General features: G+C 39.8%; 1 protein-coding gene across 2 annotated transcripts in view; it reads left to right on the top strand.

The window, feature by feature from the left end:
* Nucleotides 1-23211, top strand: part of lg13h21orf91 (linkage group 13 C21orf91 homolog) — a 26430-nt gene extending 3219 nt beyond the window's left edge. For both annotated transcript variants that reach the window (XM_017431145.3, XM_017431144.3), the window contains exons 3-5: nucleotides 16627-17130; nucleotides 17773-17835; nucleotides 20172-23211. In XM_017431145.3, coding sequence (XP_017286634.1) covers nucleotides 16627-17130; nucleotides 17773-17835; nucleotides 20172-20344 — 740 coding nt within the window. In that variant the 3' untranslated portion in view covers nucleotides 20345-23211. The remainder of the gene's footprint in view (nucleotides 1-16626; nucleotides 17131-17772; nucleotides 17836-20171) is intronic.
* The last annotated feature ends 721 nt before the right edge of the window (nucleotides 23212-23932 follow it).

Genomic DNA, 23932 nt, shown 5'->3' with positions numbered 1-23932 from the left:
TAATAGCAGAGTTAGCATTAGCATTAGCAGAGTTAGCATATTACCTTTTTCTGCTCCGTGTCGGACTTCTTGAACCAAATCACAGACGTCCCCCTCGTTTTGGTAAAAGTCTTTCTTCTTGGGCTGCCTGCTAGCTGTCTCTACTTGATGCGACCCCAGGTTTGATACTTCATGCGTCTCCATCTTTCAGCACTTATGGTGAAAACACTGCGCCGCACAGAAAGCCGCTGCCGTAAAGCAGCGTCATGTCGCAAAACGGAGGTTCTTCGAAAAATAGTTATTTTTTCTTCTTATTTATCACCTATAAAAACTGAATGTTTGCAAAGTGACAACACTAATACATTCGTCGTAGCCTACGTTATGACATATTTACATGAATCATTGATACAATTATGATAGAAATGATAGAGACGATAGAAGAAAATATATCACGATAGACACATTTCTATCGTCCCCACGATATGTATCGTTATATCGCCCAGCACTAGGCTGCAGGATACGTTCTTTAGCCTCAGCACTTACAGTTATGCAAAGCAACATGGACTTTGTTCATTTAGGAGAGTAAGGACAAGATAAACAACTGCCTCATGCAAAACTGATTAGGTGTAAAGCGTTTAAAACAGCATACGCTCAATCTGTTTAGTGACATTTGAGTTTGAGTTGAATGAGATGACATAATCAGTCTTGAATTGAGCTGCTGTTAAGCTTGACTCCCATAGAAGAATTTTCTGCTCTTCTCTTTTAAAAACCTGAATGTTGTTACTCTTGACGGATTTCTACTGCAGGTAAGGCATTGACTACCCATAATTACCCCACACACCCCAATTAAAAAAAAACCTTGACTTTGACAATTGAAAGGCCTAAGTAGTCGTTTGTTTGGAATGGCTTCCAATTAACAGTCCTTTTTCTTTGAAAAGAACAAAGCAGTTCATGTTTGGTTTGCAAATTTCCATCTGAACAGATCACAGGATTCCTGAGACATCGTCCTTGTCTGAGTCTTGATACTCAGACAAGGACGATGTCTAAAGCTCAACCAAAGTTGTGCTTGGAGTAAACTGGCTTCATAACGATGAGGCAGACTGATAAGGTCAAAAAAAGGGATTTAATACAATAAAATGTAGTTCGCAAGTTCTTCTGACATTTAATGTACGTAGTTTTTCACACAGTGCTCTTGAATTTTATTTTTTTAATAGTACTGTTTTGTAATGTTTTATCATGTTTTGGCCTCCTGTTTATTATTTTTATTTATTTCAGATGAATCAGGTGATCGTTCATCTTTTCCAGTTCCAATAAATAAAACTCTTGGCCAGTTAATCTGCTGGAAATAATTTTTCAGTCCTGGTAGAATTTTTTTTTTTCCTTTTTTTTGTTTGTTTGTTTATTTTTTTAAACGAAATTCTGCGTCTAACTACAAAGTAGTCTGTTGTGGAAATGTTTTTTTGTCTGATCATCAGGTAAATCATTAGCAGAAATATCATGGATTTTTCTTGTTCATCAGTGTCTGTTTTTAGTGAAAAACATGGCGATGTCTATTACAGACTGAGGGATTTCCTCTTTAAACAGTACTTTTATCTTCTCCAGGAACCGTTTTTAAGCTATCTGTATGCAGGGAAGTGGGGTCGTAGGACCAAAGCGCTCACTTCATTGGCCTACAATAATTCTCCCGTTTGATGTGCCACTCCAACCTAAGAGTGTGTGTTTGAAGGTTTTTTCATTTTCTAATTAACGGGCGGCCTGTTTGAAGAAGAATGGGGATTCAGAAAAGGCTTGTGTGTTTGTCTCATTTAGTGCTACACAAAAGCCTTTCTTTCCTGCAGTGAGAAAACGAGTTTTTATCTGTGCACAGGATGAATATTTACTCTTCATAAAATGACAATTTACATTTCTAGGAGCTGACACAGTTCCCAGTAAGGCCAGTCTCACACACACACACACGATTTACACATATATTTGTGTGACGGTTCAAGGGAAGAGGTGTGTGGTTACAGATTATTAGTTTTGTTTACTGTGCAGTAAAGTTGTCATTAAGTGTTTTCAGCTCATTAATCATCTTTCAGCTCAAAGGAATAATAGTTGTGGGATAAACTAGAGCTGAGGTTTTCTGCCACGTAAACAACAGAATAATCTCAGAAACCTCAATGGAGCTGAATGAATATTAATAGAACTAATACCGTATTTTCTGGACTATATGGCGCACTTAGAAGCCTTAAATTTTCTCAAAAAACAACAGTGCGGCCTATAGTCCGGAGCACCATATATATGTAAGAAGCCATAATGTTTTGGTACGACTTTGGTAAACTACGAAGCCGCATCGCTTGCAGCATTAAGGCTCAGTTATAGTCGCACAGGGCTCCGCGCATGGCGCGCGGTGGAGGCGTTTATACTTGACACTTGGTGCAATATTCTAAGAAAAGACAGAGGGCTGTTTTATTTCGCTTAATGCGCCTTGTAGACTGATGCAACTTTATATATATGAATAAACTTTGAAAATGGACCATTCATTGAGTGCGTCTTATAATCCAGTGTGCCCTATAGTGCGGAAAATTTGGTAAATGATTCGTAATCTAGCCAGCATATTTTACTATGTACATGTTCACATCGTTACCTTGGCGACTGGCTGCTGTGCCTAAATAAAAACAAATTTCAGAGTCCAACTTATATATATATTTTTTTTCTTACTAGCCACTGTAGACAATGTATTTGTCCACATGTGTTTGTCTGTAGTGTTAGAAAAATATCTATAGAACAGATCACCTGAGATCACACAGCATTATTTTCAATGTTTGATCCAAACGGCTACAACTCATTTCTCGCCATAAGATTATTTTGGTCTGAAATGTAGACTGAAAGGCGGTGGGGGGTATGCGTTCCTTCAAGGAATGCTAGGCCTTTATGGTTCACCAACATTTTGTTAGATTGCTGAATATCCTAAGGGAAGAATTTAAGTTTTGACTGCAACTTTTTTCTGTTTATCTGTTTGTTTTCTACAATGGTAGACATCCTTGTTAAAGGCATCTGCACATGCCCAGGTCAGTTTTTTAGCTGATGCATAAAACTTTGCTCCAATTTAAAGGTAGTTTTGTATTAAGGTACAGGGTTCATGTTTTTCTTTTTCTGCAACCAAGCATTTGCAATGACTGGCAATGAGTCTTTTACAGCGCTGTGGAGGAATTTTGTCTCACTCATCTGTGCACCATTTTTGTAATTCATCCACATCGGAGGGTTTCCGAGCATTAAACCCCCATTTTAAGGTCTCAGTCGGATTCAGGTCAAGACTTTGAATTGGCAAAAATCACTAAAACAGGACCTGCCTGACAAAGTGAAGAAGACCAAAAGATCCTGACCACTGTAGGCTTCCCTCACAGCACACACAACTTAGTGTTTTATGGGGATACAGTTTTTTTTCTTTTTTTTTTTGTGGCAGTAAGTGGCTGTTATGTAACTGCTGAGTCTCATTAGGGGCGGAAAAGACTTTGGATGTGCACAAGAGCATGTGCTTCTGTTGCAGCTGAATATTATGTTTTTGGAAGGAGAGCTTGCTGTGCTTCATGTGTGATTGGAAACGAAGGCCAGGTCCGGTGCCTAATAGACTCTCTTTCTGCGCAGTCGTTTGTTAAAGGGAAGGGAAAAGTTATTTTTCTTTTGCACTCAAATAAACCTCAGAAACTTCTTTTTTAATTTGCCATTTTCTCAAAAATAGCTTTCAGAGCGTGTTTTTTTTTTCAGTGATTTCTACTTTTGTAAATAAAAAGAGATTTCTTTTAAGTTCCCCATTTGAGTGTAGCTTCCTAAAAAAAAACCTAGATTGCTCATATTCATAGTGACATTGCTAAAAAAAAAGGAGATATTTGGCATCACCATTTTGCACTTGTATGTAGAAGAGATGTCATGTGGTTTGAAAGCGTCAGTGTAATAAACTGTAAAGAGACAAAAGAGCGTGCCGTTTGCCCACCTGAGATGAACTTAGCTCCTTCAGAGAACTTGTTTGTTTCTGCATAGAGTTGAGACGTGACTTTTATTGTGTAATGCAGTTGCATGTTTCGTCTCTGGTCGCAGATGTATGTTGTATGTAGTGTCAGTGGCTTTCCAAGGTTTGTCTGAATCCATGTGACTTTATTCATCATGATGTTATGACACTTTGTCATGTGGTGGCAGCTGAGGGTTTGAATTTCATGCACATCCTCCGGCGTTTCTGGCCTTGGACTTTGCTAAAAGTTCACCACACACCCTGAATCTTTTCCTAATATTATTCACGGCAGATGTCAAGACCTAAGTTTTGGCAATTTGGTTTTGAGGCATTTTGTTTAATATTTACTAACTGACCATTCTCCAGAGGAGGTTGGCACAAAACGTTGCACCACAACAAACGCTTGTTTGGAAATATGTTAGCCTTCGCACCATGCTACTTTTATACTTAGCCATGCCATCCATTATTGTGTTACTATTATGTTAGTCTTTATTTTAAAAATTTGTTGTTATCGTCTGCTGTTCATGGCAGCAAGCGATCATGTAGATACTCGGCGGCTGCCAAGATGGGTGAAAAGCGGGCCGAGGCGAGTGTGCGGGGGTGGGCACCATAATGTACACAGCCTAGAATACAGTTTTGCAAGCTGTGCACATAAAAATAGGCCATGATTTTCAAACACTGGCTATGCAAAACGTGGCCGCATGGCTCTCTGGATATGTACAAAATATAAATTGAAGAGGATGTTTTTGAACATTTAGGCTTGTTCTCAAACATTCAGAGTGTGGTGAAACGGCAAATTCGCCGCTTGTCTTGCAATTTTGAGCCTCCAACTAGTTGCCAACGTTTGCAGCCAGGTGACATGCTGATTTAATCAACCTTAGCCAACACAGTGGCTATAACTAATTTTACAGATATTGAGCAGAAAGTTGCTGTAGTTTTAGCTGAAAGTCATCCACAGCACATACTCCGAGCACTACATCTTTGTTTAAAACGTTGGCATGGAAGGCACTGGGTGATATGCTTTCCTTCAAGGCATGCTAGTTTTGTATTCAGCTTCTTTTGGCTGCGTTGTTGGCATTGAATTAAAGATCTAAACACAGGCACCAGCAATCATTTCTTTTATGTTAAAATGTCTAGCAGGGTTTCGCCCAGAAAAGAGGCTAAGCCCATTGGTAGGTGGCCGTTCGCCTGCGGACCGTGATTTAGTAAAAAAAAAAAAGTTGACAGGAAAGTTGGCTAGTTTTTACGTGATATTGTAAGATATTTGTGCCAAATATTTACACAACTACAGTTTTACAAAAAGGCACTTTTGAAATACTTTTTTCAACAAAAATACAATTAAAATAAATACAAATTGTTTGCACCTAATTTGAATCCTAATTTAAGTCACATTTACAAATAAATGAAATAACGTAAATGGAAAAAGTGCAAACAAAGCACCAACACACGTCTCCCATCAAGGCCAATGAATAACAACAGAGAACTCTGAAAAACAGAGATCCTGTACTGTACTGTGCTTTTTGTGCCACAGGCTGCATGTTGGAAACAAAGCATATTTAATGCTGAATTTGATAGCTTAATTTTACTGTTAAACAAGGATAAATTAGCTTGCATCATATTAATATTTTCACTACAAAACATGCTTACCATATTCAGTCTTGTAAAGCCACCCGCTGAATTTCAGCTCAACTAACCATTGTGGTCTATAAACACTCTTTTTTATCGGCTGCAGCAGTGATCTCCTTCCGTGAGTTTTGAACAATTTGATTATCTTTAAGATCTCTCAACGAGGCATCATATAAATGCTGATACAGGCAAACCAGCTCAGCTAGAGCAGCAAAATCATCCGTTTTGAATGGAGCGCGGCGTGCGCGGTCCACACGAAATTAGCAAAATTGGGAGGTGCGGGGCCTTCACGCAGGGACGGGGACAGCACGATTGCGTCACTGTTGGCGCCCGCACCCTCGCGTGGTGACCTTGCGGTGGGGTGTTGGTGGAAAAAAACGTGTATAAAAAATGACGTATATTACAATGAACAAGCGCCGCTTAGACTTGCGGTGGGGCAGGGGGCAGTACGCTACGTAACCAGTGGAAATTCGGTAAAAAAGAGAGCAGATGGTTGTCACATCAAATATGGCTGCATGTATTCAGGAAGAAGAACTGTTGTGTTTCTGGCTGTGATACAGAGAGGATGTCTACCTCATTCTCTCTACCTTTATCTACCTCACCCTCGCACGGTGAGGTAGATAATGGTAGTGGTTTTGGGGGTGCAGGTGGAAAAAAATGTGTATAAAAAATGACGTATTTATAATAAACAAGCGGAGCTTAGCCTGTCGGCAGGGTCACCAAAGCCTGGCGACACGCCAGCCTTATAATACACTGGGGGATACCCTGTCTAGTTAATTTAACAATTCAGGTTTTTAGTACTTTACTAAAAATAGGTTTGAAGCTTTTGTTCTAAGCAAAAACAGATATTTTAAAACCAAAACACAGCAGCTGTGAGGAATGTGTTTATTTATTTACTTAGAAAACATTGCACATCATTCAAAAATTAGACCTATCACGTCTAACTTTTTTTTCTTTTTACTGTATATTTTTGTGAACCTGCAGGAGAGAAGGAGTCCATTATGAGCTAACCGGGCGGATTCATTTCCACCCACAGCTACTGATTACTATATTTGGAGGTTTGCCTCAAACAGAAATGTTCTGACTTGTCTGCAAGAATGTATGCCGCCAACTCGCACCAGTATTGGTAGCTTAAGTTAGATTGTGTCGCTCTTATCGGCACTTACTAGCAAAATCCACTAATGGTACTAACGGAAACTTGTTTCCGCTTCTCTAAAAAGCCCAAAGCATGCTTTAGATGGGAGCTTTCAGCAAGGAATTTATATTAACAGCATCCTGAGTTGTTTATCGTCCAGGTATCAGTTCATGATGCAGATGTTCTTGTGAGGACTTTGTGTGCACAGTTTGAAGCTAAATGAACGCTCAGGAAGTGCAGGTTTTATTTTTACTCCAAGTGGTTGTTTCCTGGGGAAACTCCTTTGGCCTGTGTGTGCTGCTCTTATCAGTGAGAACAATTCAAACCTCGTTGGGCCCGTTTTATATATTGCACAACTTCAGCTTAACTTGGTACTTCTGACTTAGATCATTTACTTTCTCTTTTCTTTCTGCACCATCTCAACATTGTTTCATTTAACTACTCACCCTTGAGTGCAAAGCAGCGCTGCAGAGATTTCTATCAAACAGCAAAACACCGCAAGCAAGTCTCCTGTTGTTGTTTTTGTTCCCTGGAAAACCTGTTTCAGGCTAAAGGAAAATGAAATTCTAAGAAGTTCTCTTGATGTTGACTCCTTTATGACTGCTTGTAAGTTTCCAGCACTAACTCGTCCTTTAAATGCCTTTGATATCAGAGCTTTTATTTTCTGTAGCTGAGAGAATCAAAACTTTTCTTTAGTTGTTGCATGTAAGGACATAAGATGCTTACAAATGTAATTTGTTGGGAAATAAAATTGTAATTATAACTAAATAAATTTCCTAATACAACATGCATGCCATTTACATTTTAGCTTTTTAGTTTTGCAAATAAAATCAATCTCAAACTAGCAAGAACACAAATAGTGTTTACAAAACACCAGTGGACGGGAGCGATTTGAAAATATTGATATACAGTCAGACGGAGAGCAGATCGTCATCTGTCACTTAAAAGTATTTAATCAAAGGTTTCTTTCATTCATTTGGCTTAATTGCTGAGAAAATAACAACTCTGCTGCAGCTAATTATTGTGTAGAACAAAAGAAGAGGAAAGCTTGGACAGCACTGTTATTTATATACAGTGGTGTGAAAAAGTGTTTGCCCCCTTCCTCATTTCCTGTTTTTTTGCATGTTTGTCACACTTAAGTGTTTCGGAACATCAAACCAATTTAAACAATAGTCAAGGACAACACAAGTAAACACAAAATGCAATTTGTAAATGAAGGCGTTTATTATTAAAGGAGAAAAAAAATCCAAACCATCATGGCCCTGTGTGAAAAAGTGATTGCCCCCCTTGTTAAAATATACTATAACTGTGGTTTTTAACACCTGAGTTCAATTTCTCTAGCCACACCCAGGCCTGATTATTGCCACACCTGTTGTCAATCAAGACATCACTTAAATAGGAGCTGCCTGACACAGTAAAGTCCACCAAAAGATCCTTAAAAGCTACACATCATGCCGAGATCCAAAGAAATTCAGGAACAATTGAGAAAGAAAGTAATTAAGATCTATCATTCTGGAAAGGGTTATAAAGCCATTTCCAAAGCTTTGGGAATCCAGCGAACCACAGTGAGAGCCATTATCCACAAATGGCGAAGACATGGAACAGTGGTGAACCTTCCCAGGAGTGGCCGCCCGCCCAAAATTACCCCAAGAGCGCAGCGACGACTCATCCAAGAGGTCACAAAAGACCCCACAACAACGTCCAAAGAACTGCAGGCCTCACTTGCCTCAGTTAAGGTCAGTGTTCATGACTCCACCATCAGAAAAAGACTGGGCAAAAATGGCCTGCATGGCAGAGTTCCAAGAAGAAAACCACTGCTGAGCAAAAAGAACATTAAAGCTCGTCTCAATTTTTCCAAAACACATCTTGATGATCCCCAAGACTTTTGGGAAAACATTCTGTGGACCGATGAGACAAAAGTGGAACTCTTTGGAAGGTGTGTGTCCCATTACATCTGGCGTAAAAGGAACACTGCATTTCAGAAAAAGAACATTATACCAACAGTAAAATATGGTGGTGGCAGTGTGATGGTCTGGGGCTGTTTTGCTGCGTCAGGACCTGGAAGACTTGCTGTGATAAATGGAACTATGAATTCTGCTGTCTACCAAAAGATCCTGAAGGAGAATGTCCGACCATCTGTTCGTGAACTCAAGCTGAAACGAACTTGGGTTCTGCAGCAGGACAATGATCCTAAACACACCAGCAAGTCCACCACTGAATGGCTGAAGAAAAACAAAATGAAGACTTTGGAGTGGCCTAGCCAAAGTCCTGACCTGAATCCTATTGAGATGTTGTGGTATGACCTTAAAAAGGCCGTTCATGCTCGAAAACCCTCTAATGTAACTGAATTAGAACAATTCTGCAAAGATGAGTGGGCCAAAATTCCTCCAGAACGCTGTAAAAGACTCATTGCAAGTTATCGCAAACGCTTGGTTGCAGTTGTTGCTGCTAAGGGTGGCCCAACCAGTTATTAGGTTTAGGGGGCAATCACTTTTTCACATAGGGCCATGATGGTTTGGATTTTTTTTCTCCTTTAATAATAAACGCCTTCATTTACAAATTGCATTTTGTGTTTACTTGTGTTGTCCTTGACTATTGTTTAAATTGGTTTGATGTTCCGAAACACTTAAGTGTGACAAACATGCAAAAAAACAGGAAATGAGGAAGGGGGCAAACACTTTTTCACACCACTGTAACACCATCTGTCAGATTCTTGTAAACAGCTGATCAGGAGCTAACTTAACCCACTGATATGGTACATTCATGTGACTGCTACGGTTTCCGTGGTGGAATTGATGCGCATGCTTATTAAATCCAAGCCAGGCAGAATTTACCACAAAATGTTTTGGAAGAACACCAGCAGGAGCATTCAAACCCAACATGGACACATTCAGTTGCTGTCAGATGAGGAAAAAAACCTCATGTGTGAAATTGGTTTAAGCCTCTCACACTGAACGTTTTTCCTTTTGGTTGTCTCAGTCTCCTTTCAGACACGACGAGCGAGCTGCTGCTGTGTTCAGCTAAAGCCCAGCAGTGTTCTTGTAAATGCTTACATAATGCGAATGGTCTTTCTTTTTTGCTGAGACCTCGTAATGTTACCTGCTTGCTTGGAAATGAAGAAACAGCAAAAAGGTGGCGACACAACGGTTGGTGCTGACTGTGACTGCTCTGCATGATGGGCTATTGTTGCACCATCTTGTAAACAGCTCAGTTATTGTGGGTGAACTTTTCACCCTAATATGTTGCTCTCCGTTGCAGCTGTATGACTGAACACAGCTGAAGTCCTGAGTTTACTGACTCTATTGTGTGTTTAACTCTGCTGAGCCCTTGTATTAAACACTAGCTGGCTACAATAAATGGTTCCTTTTTAAAAATGTTATACTCCTGTCTCACTTCTGCATGTTCGGACTGTGCTTCTGTGGTGTCTTTTAAAATACATGGCTGTAAGAAAATAACATCACAGCAAACACATAGCGTGATCTCCAACTACTTCAGGTTGCTGTTGAAAAATTAGCAACTTTGAAGCATCACACATATGCTCTAAATACAGAAGTAGCACATCATTGACCCAACAGTACCATTACACAGTATAATGCTACGCTCTGCTAATGCTGTGTTTGCACTGCCATGGTTATTTGATGTGCTTCTGGAGCTTTTATTTGCGATAGGCGCTACCATTACTTGTCTTTCCAATTCGTCTTGTTGGAGGTGACATGTCAGTATCAGTAACGTACACCTTTGCATTTTTTTTCGAGGCCGGTCCCTGCTTTTTTGGTCCCTGCCACGGAGTAGGGCCAGCTGGGCCGACCCTGGTTTTGTGGGTGACTCAAGTTTAGCTCCTGTTCACTGATTGGTCGTGGGTGTGGCCAGATGCAAGCATAAAGAGCGAATAAAACAAGCTGAGCAGAGTAGAGTAGAGTAGAGTGGGGCTTCTGAAATAGAGCCAGTGGAAAAGGGGCATAAATTTCTCATCCTTCAACCTCAGAACATTTACAATACAAGTTACAACACATCCAATGCATTACACGTGCATCAAATACATCACAAAGCATGACTTTTTACTAAAAACTATTTTCTCACAATTTGACCAATGTGAAGAGAATTCTTAAATACACCAAAATGTGTCAAAATACCAAATTGTAACTGTAGTGCCAGCTTAAATTTATTTTAAAAATATATCTTAAGGAGTCTCTACTGAGTGCAGTATTTATTTGTAATAAAAAATAATTCCAAATAAATGTCTTAAAGCTGTATGCTAGCACAGTCCTGAATCTAAAACATCAAAAATGCCACAAGTATAAAATGAAGTCAGTGCTGCTATTCACTCACAAACTTTAAGATAAGTTGCTGGTGTGGATTCACAGTCATCCAGGACATGGCAAAAACAAAAGAATTTAAAAAACAAAGCAGCTGGACTTCTATTCTGTAGTTGGGGACTTTTTGCTTCCCATCAGGGGAGCTTTCTCAAGTCAAAACTTAGAGAGTGTGGAGTTCCAAGCTTTAAGATTCATGAGATGCTCCGTTGTGCAGCTAGATTCACATGCAGATTTAACTCACTCCCCTCCCACTGGAGAGTCGTTAGGGTCTTTGTTAGTCTGGCTCACAGAGAGATGCTTTGGTCACGCATGAAAGTGCGAACACCAGTTTTGAGTTGAGAAAGCTCTCTAGATGGGAAGTGAAACCTCTTCGACAGAAGTACAGTTGCCTTGTTATTTAAAAACTTTTGGTTAAGATAAGATTATTCATCACAGAAATATGACTAAATATCACGGTAAACCTCAGTTGAGTGGGTAGTTTGATGATGTCTTCTATTATAGGCATCCTCAATATTAAATCCATTTCCAAAAAAGATTTGTTTCTTGTGGAAACCTTTGGGAATCCAGACTTGACTCCTTAACAAAGACTGTAGGTGACATTTGCCACCCCCTGGATTCTTCCAGTCATCCAGCTGTGATTTCAGGTCAGATTTGGCATTTTTAGTGTTTCCTGTGTATCTTGTTGTCTATTTGGCTTGTTAAATTATTGGCTCATAATTAAGGGAGCCATTTTAAAAATGCAGCTGTTTTGTGGCTTTTACTGTAACATGTTCTGTTGTGTTGATGAAAGTAAAGTGAGATGTGTGCATGCGTCTCTTGCAAGCCTCAGTAATCCTCCAGTGTATTCCAAGTAAACTGTAAAGCAGTTCCTCAGTGACAGTTTAGTAGGTGTGGTTTCCTGCATCTGTATGATAGCAGCCGCTCTTGTAAGAAGTGTTGTGGGGGTGGAGGTTTGCAGTAGTTAACAGGTGGTCTTGAGTTCATGTGTCGCTGAGCCGACTTTAATTTATGTGAGCTCTGTGTTGGTATTCGAGTTGTTCTTTTTTTTTAAGTAGTTGACACACATCCTCCTGAGCTGTACCATACTACTCTGTGAGACCATCCTAAGTGGTTTAACAGAAGGCAACCGGATTTCTTCTCTTGATTTGTTAAGACATTTGACCTCTCATCCAAAACACTTCCTCAGACCCTGTCTACACGTAAACAATCCCCTGGAAATGCTGTAGATTTTCTGATGTTGAATGTGAAAATGTGGCACGTTCACACAGCAGTGTTGCATCCAAAATGGTCAGTACAAGTACATTTGTTTGGACCTACAGCTGTCCTAAGAGATGATGTAGTACATATATTTCCTGTATCAAAAGCTCTGCTAAATTGAAAAGAGTGATCAACACAAACAGCCCTCTGCTTTCCACCATTGTTACTGCTGTTCATCTACTCATTCAAGCGCAGATAAACTATCAACTGTAGCTGTTCGTGGTGCGAATGCGCAATTTCACATAAGTTGCATTTTCCATTGAGGCGATGTCAGGAGTTTCCGAAAACTTGCCCTCTGAGACCTGGATTCAAAAGGTTTTGGTGTGAGAGAATACAATCGCTGGTGTTGTGTACACAAACAGTTACAAACGCAACTGAAATGTTCCAGTTTCTCTTAAAAACAGCGTCATATAAACAAGGCCTCAGTTCTGCTCGTGGGCTGGGAGTTCCAGGCCTGTTACAAGTTGTTGTTCTAATGATCACAATAATCTGGCCGTTAAGGTCACACGAGTCACTGAGCCGGCCCTCCATCCTGTCAGTCGTTGAAACTTGTAGAATCCTTCTTAACAAGGCCAGCATGTGAGCTGTTTTTGTGAGGCACCACTGATGATCACTGCTCCGCTTGTACCTACTCTCAACTGCCCACTCCTCTGGAGTGTGTCAAGGATCCAGTGTCCTTGCCCAGCCTTGCCCAGCTTTTCTACTTGGAAGCCAAACCAGATGTCTGCACGTGTTTGCTCCAGGCAAGACGGATACATTACTGGGTTCACTGTGCTTGGATTTTAAACAAAATGGTCTGTGTTATGGCTCGCAAACATGCAAAGATAAGGGTCAGAGCGATTGGAATTTAGTGCAGTGGAATTATTTACAATACTAACATTAGAGCTGCCTACAGGCTTTAAATGAGCCATAACACCAACTGGTTATGTTTGAGTTTTCTTCGTTAAACCAAACCAAACATGTTTTCCTTCTTACTCTTTTGTTTAACTTGACTCCTCCCTTATATAGACAAGTAAAAAATTGTATCGGTCTCCACTTTGCATAATCTTTAGTTGTCATATCTAAACAGTGATGACTTCACCTCCAGTGAATAGTCTGTTTATATGTCTACATTTATGTGAGCAGCCATGAAAGACCGTAGCACTAAGCTGCTTAGGCTGAGTAAGGTCTGTGGCTGGTTGCACACTGCCCTGGTTGTGAGCCAATAATTTCTCTGCTATATATACTAATGCTGGATATAAGACTTTCATTTTAGTCTAAAGATTGAGACTGAACAGGCTGATTGGCAGAAAGCTCTTGCAGTAATTAGCTAACGTACTTTGAGCATCTGTTGGGTAAAATATATGCAAAAGAGACTTTGGTTACATAATGTGGTTTCCTCACAAGGTTAATCCGTTGGAAAAATCTTTTTTTTTTAAGGCACTCTGGGTCCAAACACAAATATGCAGAAGCTAAGAATGGATTCCCAAACACACAGTTGTGTAATGGTCTAAAGCCAGACAGCGTACTGATGCAAATAAGATCCGTTAACTCAGACTCTCCTAAATTAGATCAGGGCTATTAATTGGGATTGTTGGAGTTTTAAAATATGAAGCTTTAAAGAAAAGAACTGGAAGTAAAATGCGCATGTTTTTGGGAATTTAAAAAAAAGTACTATTTGTACAACATTTAGCAAAACACTATCCATTGTTTGACAAACAATCACTGAAATCAAAGAGTGACGGTTTGACTGGGAAAAAAAGCCCTGTTAGTGAAAGATTTTGGATTGAACATAACATTACTGAAGTACATTTGTGGCTTCTCCATATTGTTTAACAATATTTTGGTGTAATTTGCTGCTCAGTTCTTTACTAAGAGACTGTATCTGAAATCATTTAGCACATAACACTTCTGAAAGCAGTTAGCAGCTTAGACAATTATGTACCAGATTTCTTTTTCATTAGGTTTTACTGATGTCACTACTACAGATAGGTTTTTTTCTCTATCCACACATTGTAACAAAAATACTGAACTACTCATGCTGGCCAGTAGGTGGCGAGAATGTCCACATATACAACATATTTAATTTGACTAAATATTCTCCTAAAACTTTTTACTCTCATTGATAGTTTACCATTTCCTCTCAGTTTTTAGCTTGCGATCAAAGTTTGATGATGATAGGATCCGAATGAAACAAGACAGACACGGAAAAACTTCCAACAGCTCCATATTTGTTGGGTTTCTATAGCAACAAGTGATAGTGAACGTGCACAAACTAAGTTTTTTCATCATCAGTTCTGAAAAGGCTTCATATCTGCACTTCTGTGGTTTTGTAGAAGGCCTTCTTGTCTGTGGCAGCTCCAACACCAGGAGGTCAAGGACGACCAAGTTGCTTCAGTGAAGGATCTACCCTTACCTGAGACATTGGTGGAAATGAAAACTGAAATCTGTTTAGATCCCTGAGAAAATCCCCATGGTGTTTAAATTGTTCAGTCTGTCGAGGGCCACAGTTTGTGATCATCAGACTTTCTGAGATAATTAGGCTACTTTATTATTTTGGACTGAACAGACGTGAGCCCAACACACACCGGGACTGAAAGCTGTCCTCCAGAAAGTTAAAATGGATTTATCCCTTTTTGTCTGCCGGATGTTGCAAACAGTAAACATGTGTTTCTGTAGGGGAAAAAGTGATCTCTGACCACTTCAGCAGCATCAAGCTGTGCATCATCAGCAGAAATTGGTGAGAGCATGGGATTTTTTTTCCCTTTGATGCTGATCGAAGCTGAAGCAGATAAATTCCTGCTGAGCAAACATGTTCCTGTTACTCTCTGAAGCCAGATGTTACTGTATGGCAGCATTTATTTATTTATTTTGCCTTTGTTTCAGTTGGTAATCATGTTCAATCGTGAAAGTTTTGAGACTAAAACAGTAATGGTCATTCAGAACTTGTTGTTTTGGAATTGACTCCACTACAGACTTCACTGAGCAAGACTTGTTTTTGTTAAGCCAGAGGCGTATTTGTTCGGGGCTTTTCTGCATGTGTGTAAACAGCTGCCTGTGTTCATAGGTCAGCTGAACCACAGCTTTCCACTCAGGAGTCCACAGTTCTCACTGCAGCCACAGGTGGCGATAATGTGCTAAATTTAATTGTCTAATCAAAAGACAAGAGGAAGAGGCGAAGTTTGAGTGATTTCTCATCACAATTGTGAGTCACTTTTGTGTCTTTGTGGTCCCTGAGTGATAAATTATCCAAATATTGATAGAGGCAAGTTTCTTTACCCGGAGTTTGCACAAACCAAGCATTTGTGTAGTCATTCTGCTTGTGGTTTGACCAGCGGTCTGTTTTGTTTGTTGTATCTCTGGCATCACCATTTTAGATGGTATGAGATGGCATGTTCCTGTTCCTACACATATCTGCGTGGGATGTGCATAACTTTGAAAGGTCCTGTTCTCCATTCATGAAGCCTGTTGATGGTAATGACCATGATCAATCTCGTCTGTGTCCTGGGAAAATGCAGACTGCTGCTTGCAAGGTAAACCTGCTGAAATGGGCTCCTAAATCTACGAACACCAGTGATTAATCTCATGTCAGGCTGCAACACGTACGCTTGTCTGCTGAGAAATGTAGGCCATGAGAAGAAAGAAAGCAAACCACACGGCTGCCTGTAAAGTTCAGTCCCTCTGTAGTTTCATCTGCTGTCTCTCTCTCTCACACACATGCACACACACGCACACACACATCAAGGTGTGGTTTATACTCTTGTTCTTTCACCTTCAGTTTCCCTTTGTTTATAAAACTAGCCCAGTTTAGTGGAAGTTTATTTTGGAGCTGTTCTACTTGCTGTCTGTATTAGATGTGACTTGTAATCACTGCAAAATCCAGCAAAAATGATTGTCATGCTTGAGTGAATGCAGCCTTAATTGTATAACATCATTCTCCTACTGAAGATATTGGTTCTGATTTTTTTAAATAAAAAAGCTGGAAAGATTGTATGTGTGAGATTCATCATGCCATGAGATTGTATACCTGATATTTATTATTTAATAGCTATATTTGATATAATTCTTGTGCAGAGCTTAGAGTTGAGAGAAAACGGTAACAACAATAATGAAAGAACAAATGAGAACAATGAAGTTCAGGGGTTAATAAAACTTAGTTGTTTAATAGTTCAGAATAACACTTTTTATTTCTGTTTGCCCTTTTAAATGTTTGACTTTATTGTCCTTTTTTTGTTTAAGAATTTAAGAAATCTTTGTAGATCTACTATATTTGACAGTGTCTAAAATGGTTCTTCTTACTGTGTGATACCATCTTGACTCGTTGCCTTTTGTCTGTTTGACTGCAGGTGTCTCCTCTGCTACCTTGTTGCACTCAAAGTCCCTCCGTGGCCACAGAGACTGCTTCGAGAAATGCCACCTCATTGCCAACCAGAAGCTGTCCCATTCCAAGGTCTCCCGAAGTGCCTATGAGGGCATGAAGCTGGCCCTCAGCCAGAAACTGAACCGTATCATCCAGTTTGCTCAGAACAAAGACTCTGTCTCCTCCAACAGCTGCCCCAGACGAGGGCCAAAGCTTCTTTGTTACAGCCAGCAGAGCGACCGCAAGCTGCTGCCACAGACTGACGCCCAGGTGCCCCGCTACGCCCCCTGCTGGGACAGGGGCAAAGCCGCGGGGCTGCCTGAATACACAATGAGGATGCTGGAAAGTCAAACGGCAGAGGACGTGGAGCTGCTGCACGAGTCGCAGTCTAACGCTTGGAGCAGTGACGGCAGGAGGGGCGTGCACGGCCGGAGGCAGTCATCAGGAGGGCAGACGCAGCTCACACACCAGGGCCACAGCAGAGATGAATGTAGGCACATATCGCACATTGAGCTAATGTTTGGTTTCTCATTACATGTCTGAAGTGGTGGTGGAGGTTTTTCTTTTGTTTGTTGTTGTTTTTTTTCAGGGGAGAATAATGTAAAACACCAACAGAAATGAAGTGTCTCGTCTCTGAATCTCATATCTCTCTAAATATATAATCACTCTGTCCTTCATCTTCATATTTTTCTGCAATGTCATTAGAGAGGAGAACATTTCCCTCTAACCTGAAGATTGACTCTCCTTGTATTTTGTTTCATTTCCACTGAAACAGCTTTACAGCAGATTTTGCAGAGGCTCTAGCAAGCCCTTTTTTAAAGTGGTGTTGATTTAAAAAAAAAAAAACAACAACAACATGCAGTTCACGGGCACACACCATTTACAATCTTTTATATGTGTATTAGGGTTAGGGCCAGTGAAAAATATCATCCATCACAATGTTGAGTTCTGTGTCATAATGGTGCCGCACACGCTCATTCATTCATTACACATAAAGCGATACAAATGGCCAGACAGAAATTGTACAGCAAATAGCTTTTGGGGGTGTTTTAGTCACACTATTTGTCATTGTGCTTGGGATATGTAATAACTGGGAGCTTCTCACTGTAAATAAAAATGTCTTCTTTTTTAGTGGCTAAAATGAATGTGGATGAGCTCCATCAGCTGAACAGCCAGCTACTGAAGCAGATTCAGAGTAAGTTGTTTCTTTAATGCCACTTTTATTAAGCAGATCCTTTCATATTTTCTTTTCTTTATGTTACATTTGACAGTTTTTCCATTTTAAATCCCCTGCTGTCAGTGAGAAGCTGTATGTCGTCCCATTGTTTAAAACGCCACTGTTAATTTTATTCAGCTACTTATATACTTTGTATAATACAAACTTAAATTGGTAAAAGGTTGGGACAAGATGGACAAAAAATAAAAAGAACAATCTGTTCATTTTCTTTACTTGCTTGTCCAGGGTTGTAGGGAGCTGGTGCCTGTCTCCTGTCGTTAGGCAAAAGGTGGAACACCCTGGACAGGTCACCAGTCCATCACAGGGACACATTGAGACAATCGAGACAGATAACTGTTCATGTTCCTCACACCGAAAGACAATTTAGAGTTACCGGTTAAACTAACATGCATGTTTTTGGTCTGTTGGAGGAAACTGTAGCACCCAGAGTAAACCCACACATCCTTGGGGAGAACATGTAAACTCCACACAGAGAGGACTCAGCCACAAGTCAAATCTGTGACCTTCTTACTGCGAGGCGACAGTATTTCAGAAGGGATGAATATATGATTTCTGTTTTGTAAAATGTACATTCTTTCATCCATTTCAGGCCTCCAGCACATTCTGGGGCTGATTAGGGCTATAAATTAGACCAAAAAAAGTTACTATTTTAACCAAAAAAAAACCCATCAGATGAATCTAATCATGATTTAGTACAAAGCAATTATCAGTAAATGTTAAATTGTTAAGGAGATAAAATAAATGAAGTGTTTAAAAGCTTTTCCACAAAGAAAGTTTGAACGAGATTAGTGTGTCTGACCTTCTGCAGTGGAAATGAGGAGATGATTGAAAGCATTTGAAGGAATTTGACTGTTTGGACAAAGTGATCTTTAATGCTGCGTCGTGTTTGACTGAAGGGTGAAAAGTTGAATCTGTGTTCCAGCTCATTGCTTTGATTAGTGATCAGACTAAGTAATATCAGCAACACATGCTGATAGCAGTGTATAACACCAGCTTGTATATTAATCTTCAATTTAGTTTTTCCGATTAGAAACTTAGAAATTACAACATCTGGGTTCAGGTGGAAAGTTAGCATCATAAGTTGGACATCCCTAAACTGATCAGCAAAACCACAGAACAGGAGCAGCGTGTTTTCCTTTGGGAATGGTTCAGGGTTGTGTCGGTGCTGTTGGAAATGCCCATCTCTCCTTCTGGGACAACAACATCAAGAGCGCATCTTTTCCAGAGAAGGTTCATGCATTTTTCATCAAGTAAACCACATTCAGGTCACATTACAAAAGGCTTGGCTGAAAAAGAAGAGGGGGGCGTCTCAGTTTGTCTCCAACAGAGAGCATGTGGGGACTATTGAAATATAAAACATGACAACAGTGATGACCTCATACTGTTGCACACAAAACAGAAAACAGTTAGTCGTATCCTCACTCCCACTTTGTCCGTTGTTGTTTTATTAGACAATTTCTTAGAATTTAGTTCTCACCTTAGAAGGGGTCAGTCGCCCGCAGCACCACTGCTTTAACCTGCTGATCCATCACATCTGGTGTTAAAGTGACTCTTATTATCGCTGGTTTGAAAACCTTTGCTAATAATAAATATTGGAGTCAATTATGACTGACTGTTAGCAAAATATCTTGTGAATTACTGGACTGATTTTATTATAACTCTCAGAAAGTAATCACTGAATGTCCATCTATGACTAGTTAACATTCCGAGTCAGCCTAATTCAAGATGGCCGCCACAGCCATCTGACCTTAGATAAAACACAAATGACTAATTCAGCCAATTTTACAGACATTTAGCTCAAATTTGGTGTGGTAGTAGCTGAGAAACACCCTCAACTTGATGTCCCTTCAGGTTGCACATAGCGTATTTACAAGATTTGACCAAAACACCTGTAACTCAGTCATTTCTACTCATAAAATAATCCTAATTTAAACCTCTGGCATGAAAGACGGCGGTTGATCAAGCATTCCTTCAAGGCATGCTAGGCATTTACTTGCGACACATAATTTTTTATTTATTCATTTTATTTTTCAAATCAACTGAACTGATGGCTGATGTAACGCAGCCATTACTATGAGAGTTTTAACACTTATTTAATTCACAATCAGGGTTCAAAGTCCTGATATTTCTTTATCTTTAGTGTCATTTATGGTATGAGTGAAACAATTACTTCACTGCCCCTACAGGAAAGAGGATTTTTTTTTCCTTCATCCATTTTTCTATTGTTTTGTAAGCTGACCTTGTGTGTGAGTGAGGCGCTGACACCTATTTCCTGCTGCTCTTTGTCTCCACAGAGGTCTTCGAGGAGCTGACGGCGGCCGTGCAGGAGAAGGACGCCTTGGCGTCTGAGCTGCACGTGCGTCACGTCGCCATCGAGCAGCTCTTTAAGAACTGTGCCAAACTGCCCTGGCTGCACATCAGCAGGGCCGGGGTGAAGGCCAACAACAGCGGCGCGGCCGTGGAGTAAATAAGACACTGGAGGATGGCAGCGGGTCGGAGGACAGACTTTCTGAACCCGCCGCTGGGACAAAGTTGAATTCTTCAGCTTATGGGATGTAGCCAGCCTGAAAAAGACCTGGATAGTGATTGACTCTTCCAACACTATGATGACATTGGGTCAGTAACTCTGCATTAGCGCAGCATTAAGGGCTTTGGTTGACCCTCTCTGTTTTCCTGGTTGCAGTGATGATGCAAGGATTTATGGTGGTTTGCAGATTAATTGCGCGTGGCCTGAATTCCACCCAACCCAAGGACCAAGGCTGCATATTAATTAAAGGTGGCACAGACATTCCTGGCCTTGAAACTGGAGGAGGACGCATGCCTCACGGACAACAAGGGGAAAAAGAAAAAGCTTGCAGATTTTTATTTACTTTTAGTTCCTTTTTTTATTCTCTGTAATTATTCTGTTCTTATTGTTTTATTTCTATAGATACATTTCTACCTTTATTTATATATATATCTATATATAGATATATATATTAGGTCATACAGTAAAATTCAAATGGGTTGTATCATTTCTCACTGCTGTTCCAAATGTCGTCCGATCATTTCCTGTAGAAAGTAGTGAGGAAAGGTCTTTTACGCTGCTTTATATCAAACCACATATCTCATTTTTAGAGGATTCTGTTGAAGCTTTCTGTTAATCTCTAACAGAGTCAGTCTTTGGGCTGGCCTGAAACTGCTCACATTTGGGCCTGATAGTTTGTAAAAGAAACAAAAAACAAAACTGATCCCCTGAAATATTTGGGACTTTGTAAATGAAATCGATACATTTGGCTACAGCTACTGAAACAATTGCGAACAATTCTGATGAAAGTGTAATTTTAATAGAAACATTTTAATTGTCACCGGTGAGTTTTAATCTGGAGGAGAGCACAAGAATGCTTAGAACTGATACTCCAAAACACCAGTGCAAAACAAAAAAAAGCAAGCAAAGATCCTTGAATATGTGCATTTTAGAAGAACCATATACCAGCTGGTCATATTTTTAATTTTTTAATCATTTTGTGAGGATTCAGAAACTTGTAAGAGTTGGAACTATAAGCAGCAAATGGAAACACGTCTGTGGCTTAAAGAGAGGTTTTATTTAAAGCTTACATTTAGTGTTTTTGTAACTATTATTACTGTTTGGATTTACTTGATATTCAGTATAAAACTGTTTGGTATTTGTCATGTAGCCATCAAGCACAAGTCTTTAAGGTAGTATCCCACTGGGCCGTCACTGTTGGCAAATCAAAATTGCGAGAAAATGGACTAATTCTCCCTGATTTCTGAGTGTTTGCAATCAAACGACTAGCGAGTCATTTTGAGCTGTCGGTTTTTGAAAAGCATGGCCTGTTTTCATGTACGTAGCTCACACAGCTGTATTTGTGGCCGTGCACATCATTCTGCTGCTCGTCTCCACCCACGCCACACCGGCTTCGGCTCACTTTGTAACCGACTTGGCAGCCGCCCGCCCCTACATTTCTGAGTTAATCTACGGGAGTACACTTTAGTGAAGACAAGCAGCTTTGGACCGGTGTTTTCAAATTATTATTTAAAATCTGTGGTTTTTAGAGCAGGTTTACGTACACCCATGACAAATCTGTGACTGTTTTAAGAGAGAATTTGTGGTGCAGATTTCTGGAATATGTTCGCAGTTCAAGCCTGTGAGACTCACGTGAGGAGGTTGAGACACCCTGCGAATGTTTCGAGACGTTTTGGAGCCTCCCTCACAAATGTCGTTCACAAACTAATCCCCAGCAGTCGCAGCCCAGCGGGATGCTACCTTTATGGATGGCCTTTCACTGAATGAGCACTGTCAGAAGAGGAAAACATGAACTACTGAAAATGAAATCATGCTGCCAAACCAAAGTGTTTTTGTTCTGTATGTTCGACATGAACCACAAGCTTTTGACAGCAACAGATGACGATTCAATACCAAACTGAGTTTAAAATCGACAAGACTGAGTTTTGCTCTGAAGGTATTGCAGAAACGATTTGTTTTTGAGTGTATAGAGTATGCTTTATGGTCCGTTTTTCCTGTCTTTCATGATCAGTGTTAGCTTTTTGATATTATCCTTTCGAGAGATGAGTTGATTTATAGCAATACGAACAGGGCAGTTTGGTCTTCTGTGCCTATCAAAGTCCCCAACTTTTGAACAAAGGTAAACAAAGACAGACGTTTGGACTCTATGCAAGATACAGACTAATAAATCAGAAGCCTTATTGAGTGAGAATATTTGCTATTTGACCACAGAACTGGAGTTTTGTAAGCTTTGAATGGGAAAAACAAGGTTGGAAACAATTTGTTGTTTAGAAAAACGCAGCACTGTCTGTGTATGTGCTCTCTTTGTAAGAGATTAGATGTATTTGACCCTTTTAGGGTCTTAAATGCTTTAGCTCCATTTGAAACGGTAATAATTGTTTTATTTGGATAAATGTATTTAGTATGCTTGAGTGTTTATGGATAATTTAATTGTCCTTTAAATGCAGATTTTCAAACCATTAAATCCTTACTTGTTAATTTTGTTTGCGCTGTTTTTTTTTCCCCAATGAATGCTGTGTGTTTGGTATGCTGTTAGAACGTGTCTGGGCCTGTCTCTACCCAGCAGGAAAACCAGGCTCTGTGTCTTTGGTTGGCTCATATTTGTGGTCTCGTTTTCATTTACTGAAAATGTAAGCACATCCGGTACACTCTCACGTCCATTCTGGCTTGACTGTCCGTTTCTAATTTTGACCACTGCTGCATTTGTGTTGTTTGGTGTTTTACGTTCTATTTATCGAGTGTGTAATGGACCTTAGCATTGTGTGATTTGTTTGTTTGTTTTTAATAAAATGAAATGACATCATCAACATGTCCCTTTTATTTTACTTAAATGCCACCAAGAAAAAAAGCATAGCTTATAAGAATTTGATTTCTAACTAGAATATATTTGAGGTATCATTTTATACCTCAAATACATGAACATACCATTTTTGTATTTATTGTAGTCTGTCGGGATATGTTAAATAGTAGTGTGTGCTTATTTTAGTGTGTATGGGATAGAACATCATTAGAATCCAGGTGTTTACTAAAAGCAGAAAAGGTGAAGTAGGTGATGTTTGTGTTTGAGAAGCCTAATGTTTTAGAATTTAAAAACAAAGTCAAGCGATGAGTCATTGTCTGGTTGTTTAATGTAAAGTGTAATATTTTTTTGTCATGATATGACAACTTGTTGGTCTGATTGCACACTGGTATATATCCTTAGTGCTTCTGTTACTGTAACTTTTACACTCCTGCGCCACACGTTGCATAAGTCTAGTAGCTAGAAGTGGTGAGCAAACGCATGGCGCCATCTTGTGGTCAAAATGAGTCTAATTTAAAAAATAATATTTCTACACTAAAAATTTAATTCACGCGCTCAAAACGGCGTTTTCGATTAATACTATGGTTTATGTAAACCAGGGTTGGCTACTTTATTTTTCGAAGTGACATTACACCCGTGGATACAATCACCGGAAGAAAGAAAAAAACGACACAGCAACACAGCAACAAAATGAGTCACAACAGATGAGTCACACACTTACTGGCGTT

This window comes from Kryptolebias marmoratus, linkage group LG13 (genome assembly GCF_001649575.2).
Source record: "Kryptolebias marmoratus isolate JLee-2015 linkage group LG13, ASM164957v2, whole genome shotgun sequence".
Lineage (NCBI taxonomy): Eukaryota > Metazoa > Chordata > Actinopteri > Cyprinodontiformes > Rivulidae > Kryptolebias > Kryptolebias marmoratus.
Note: the sequence above shows the minus strand (reverse complement) of the source record. Positions and strands in the feature narration are given on the sequence as shown.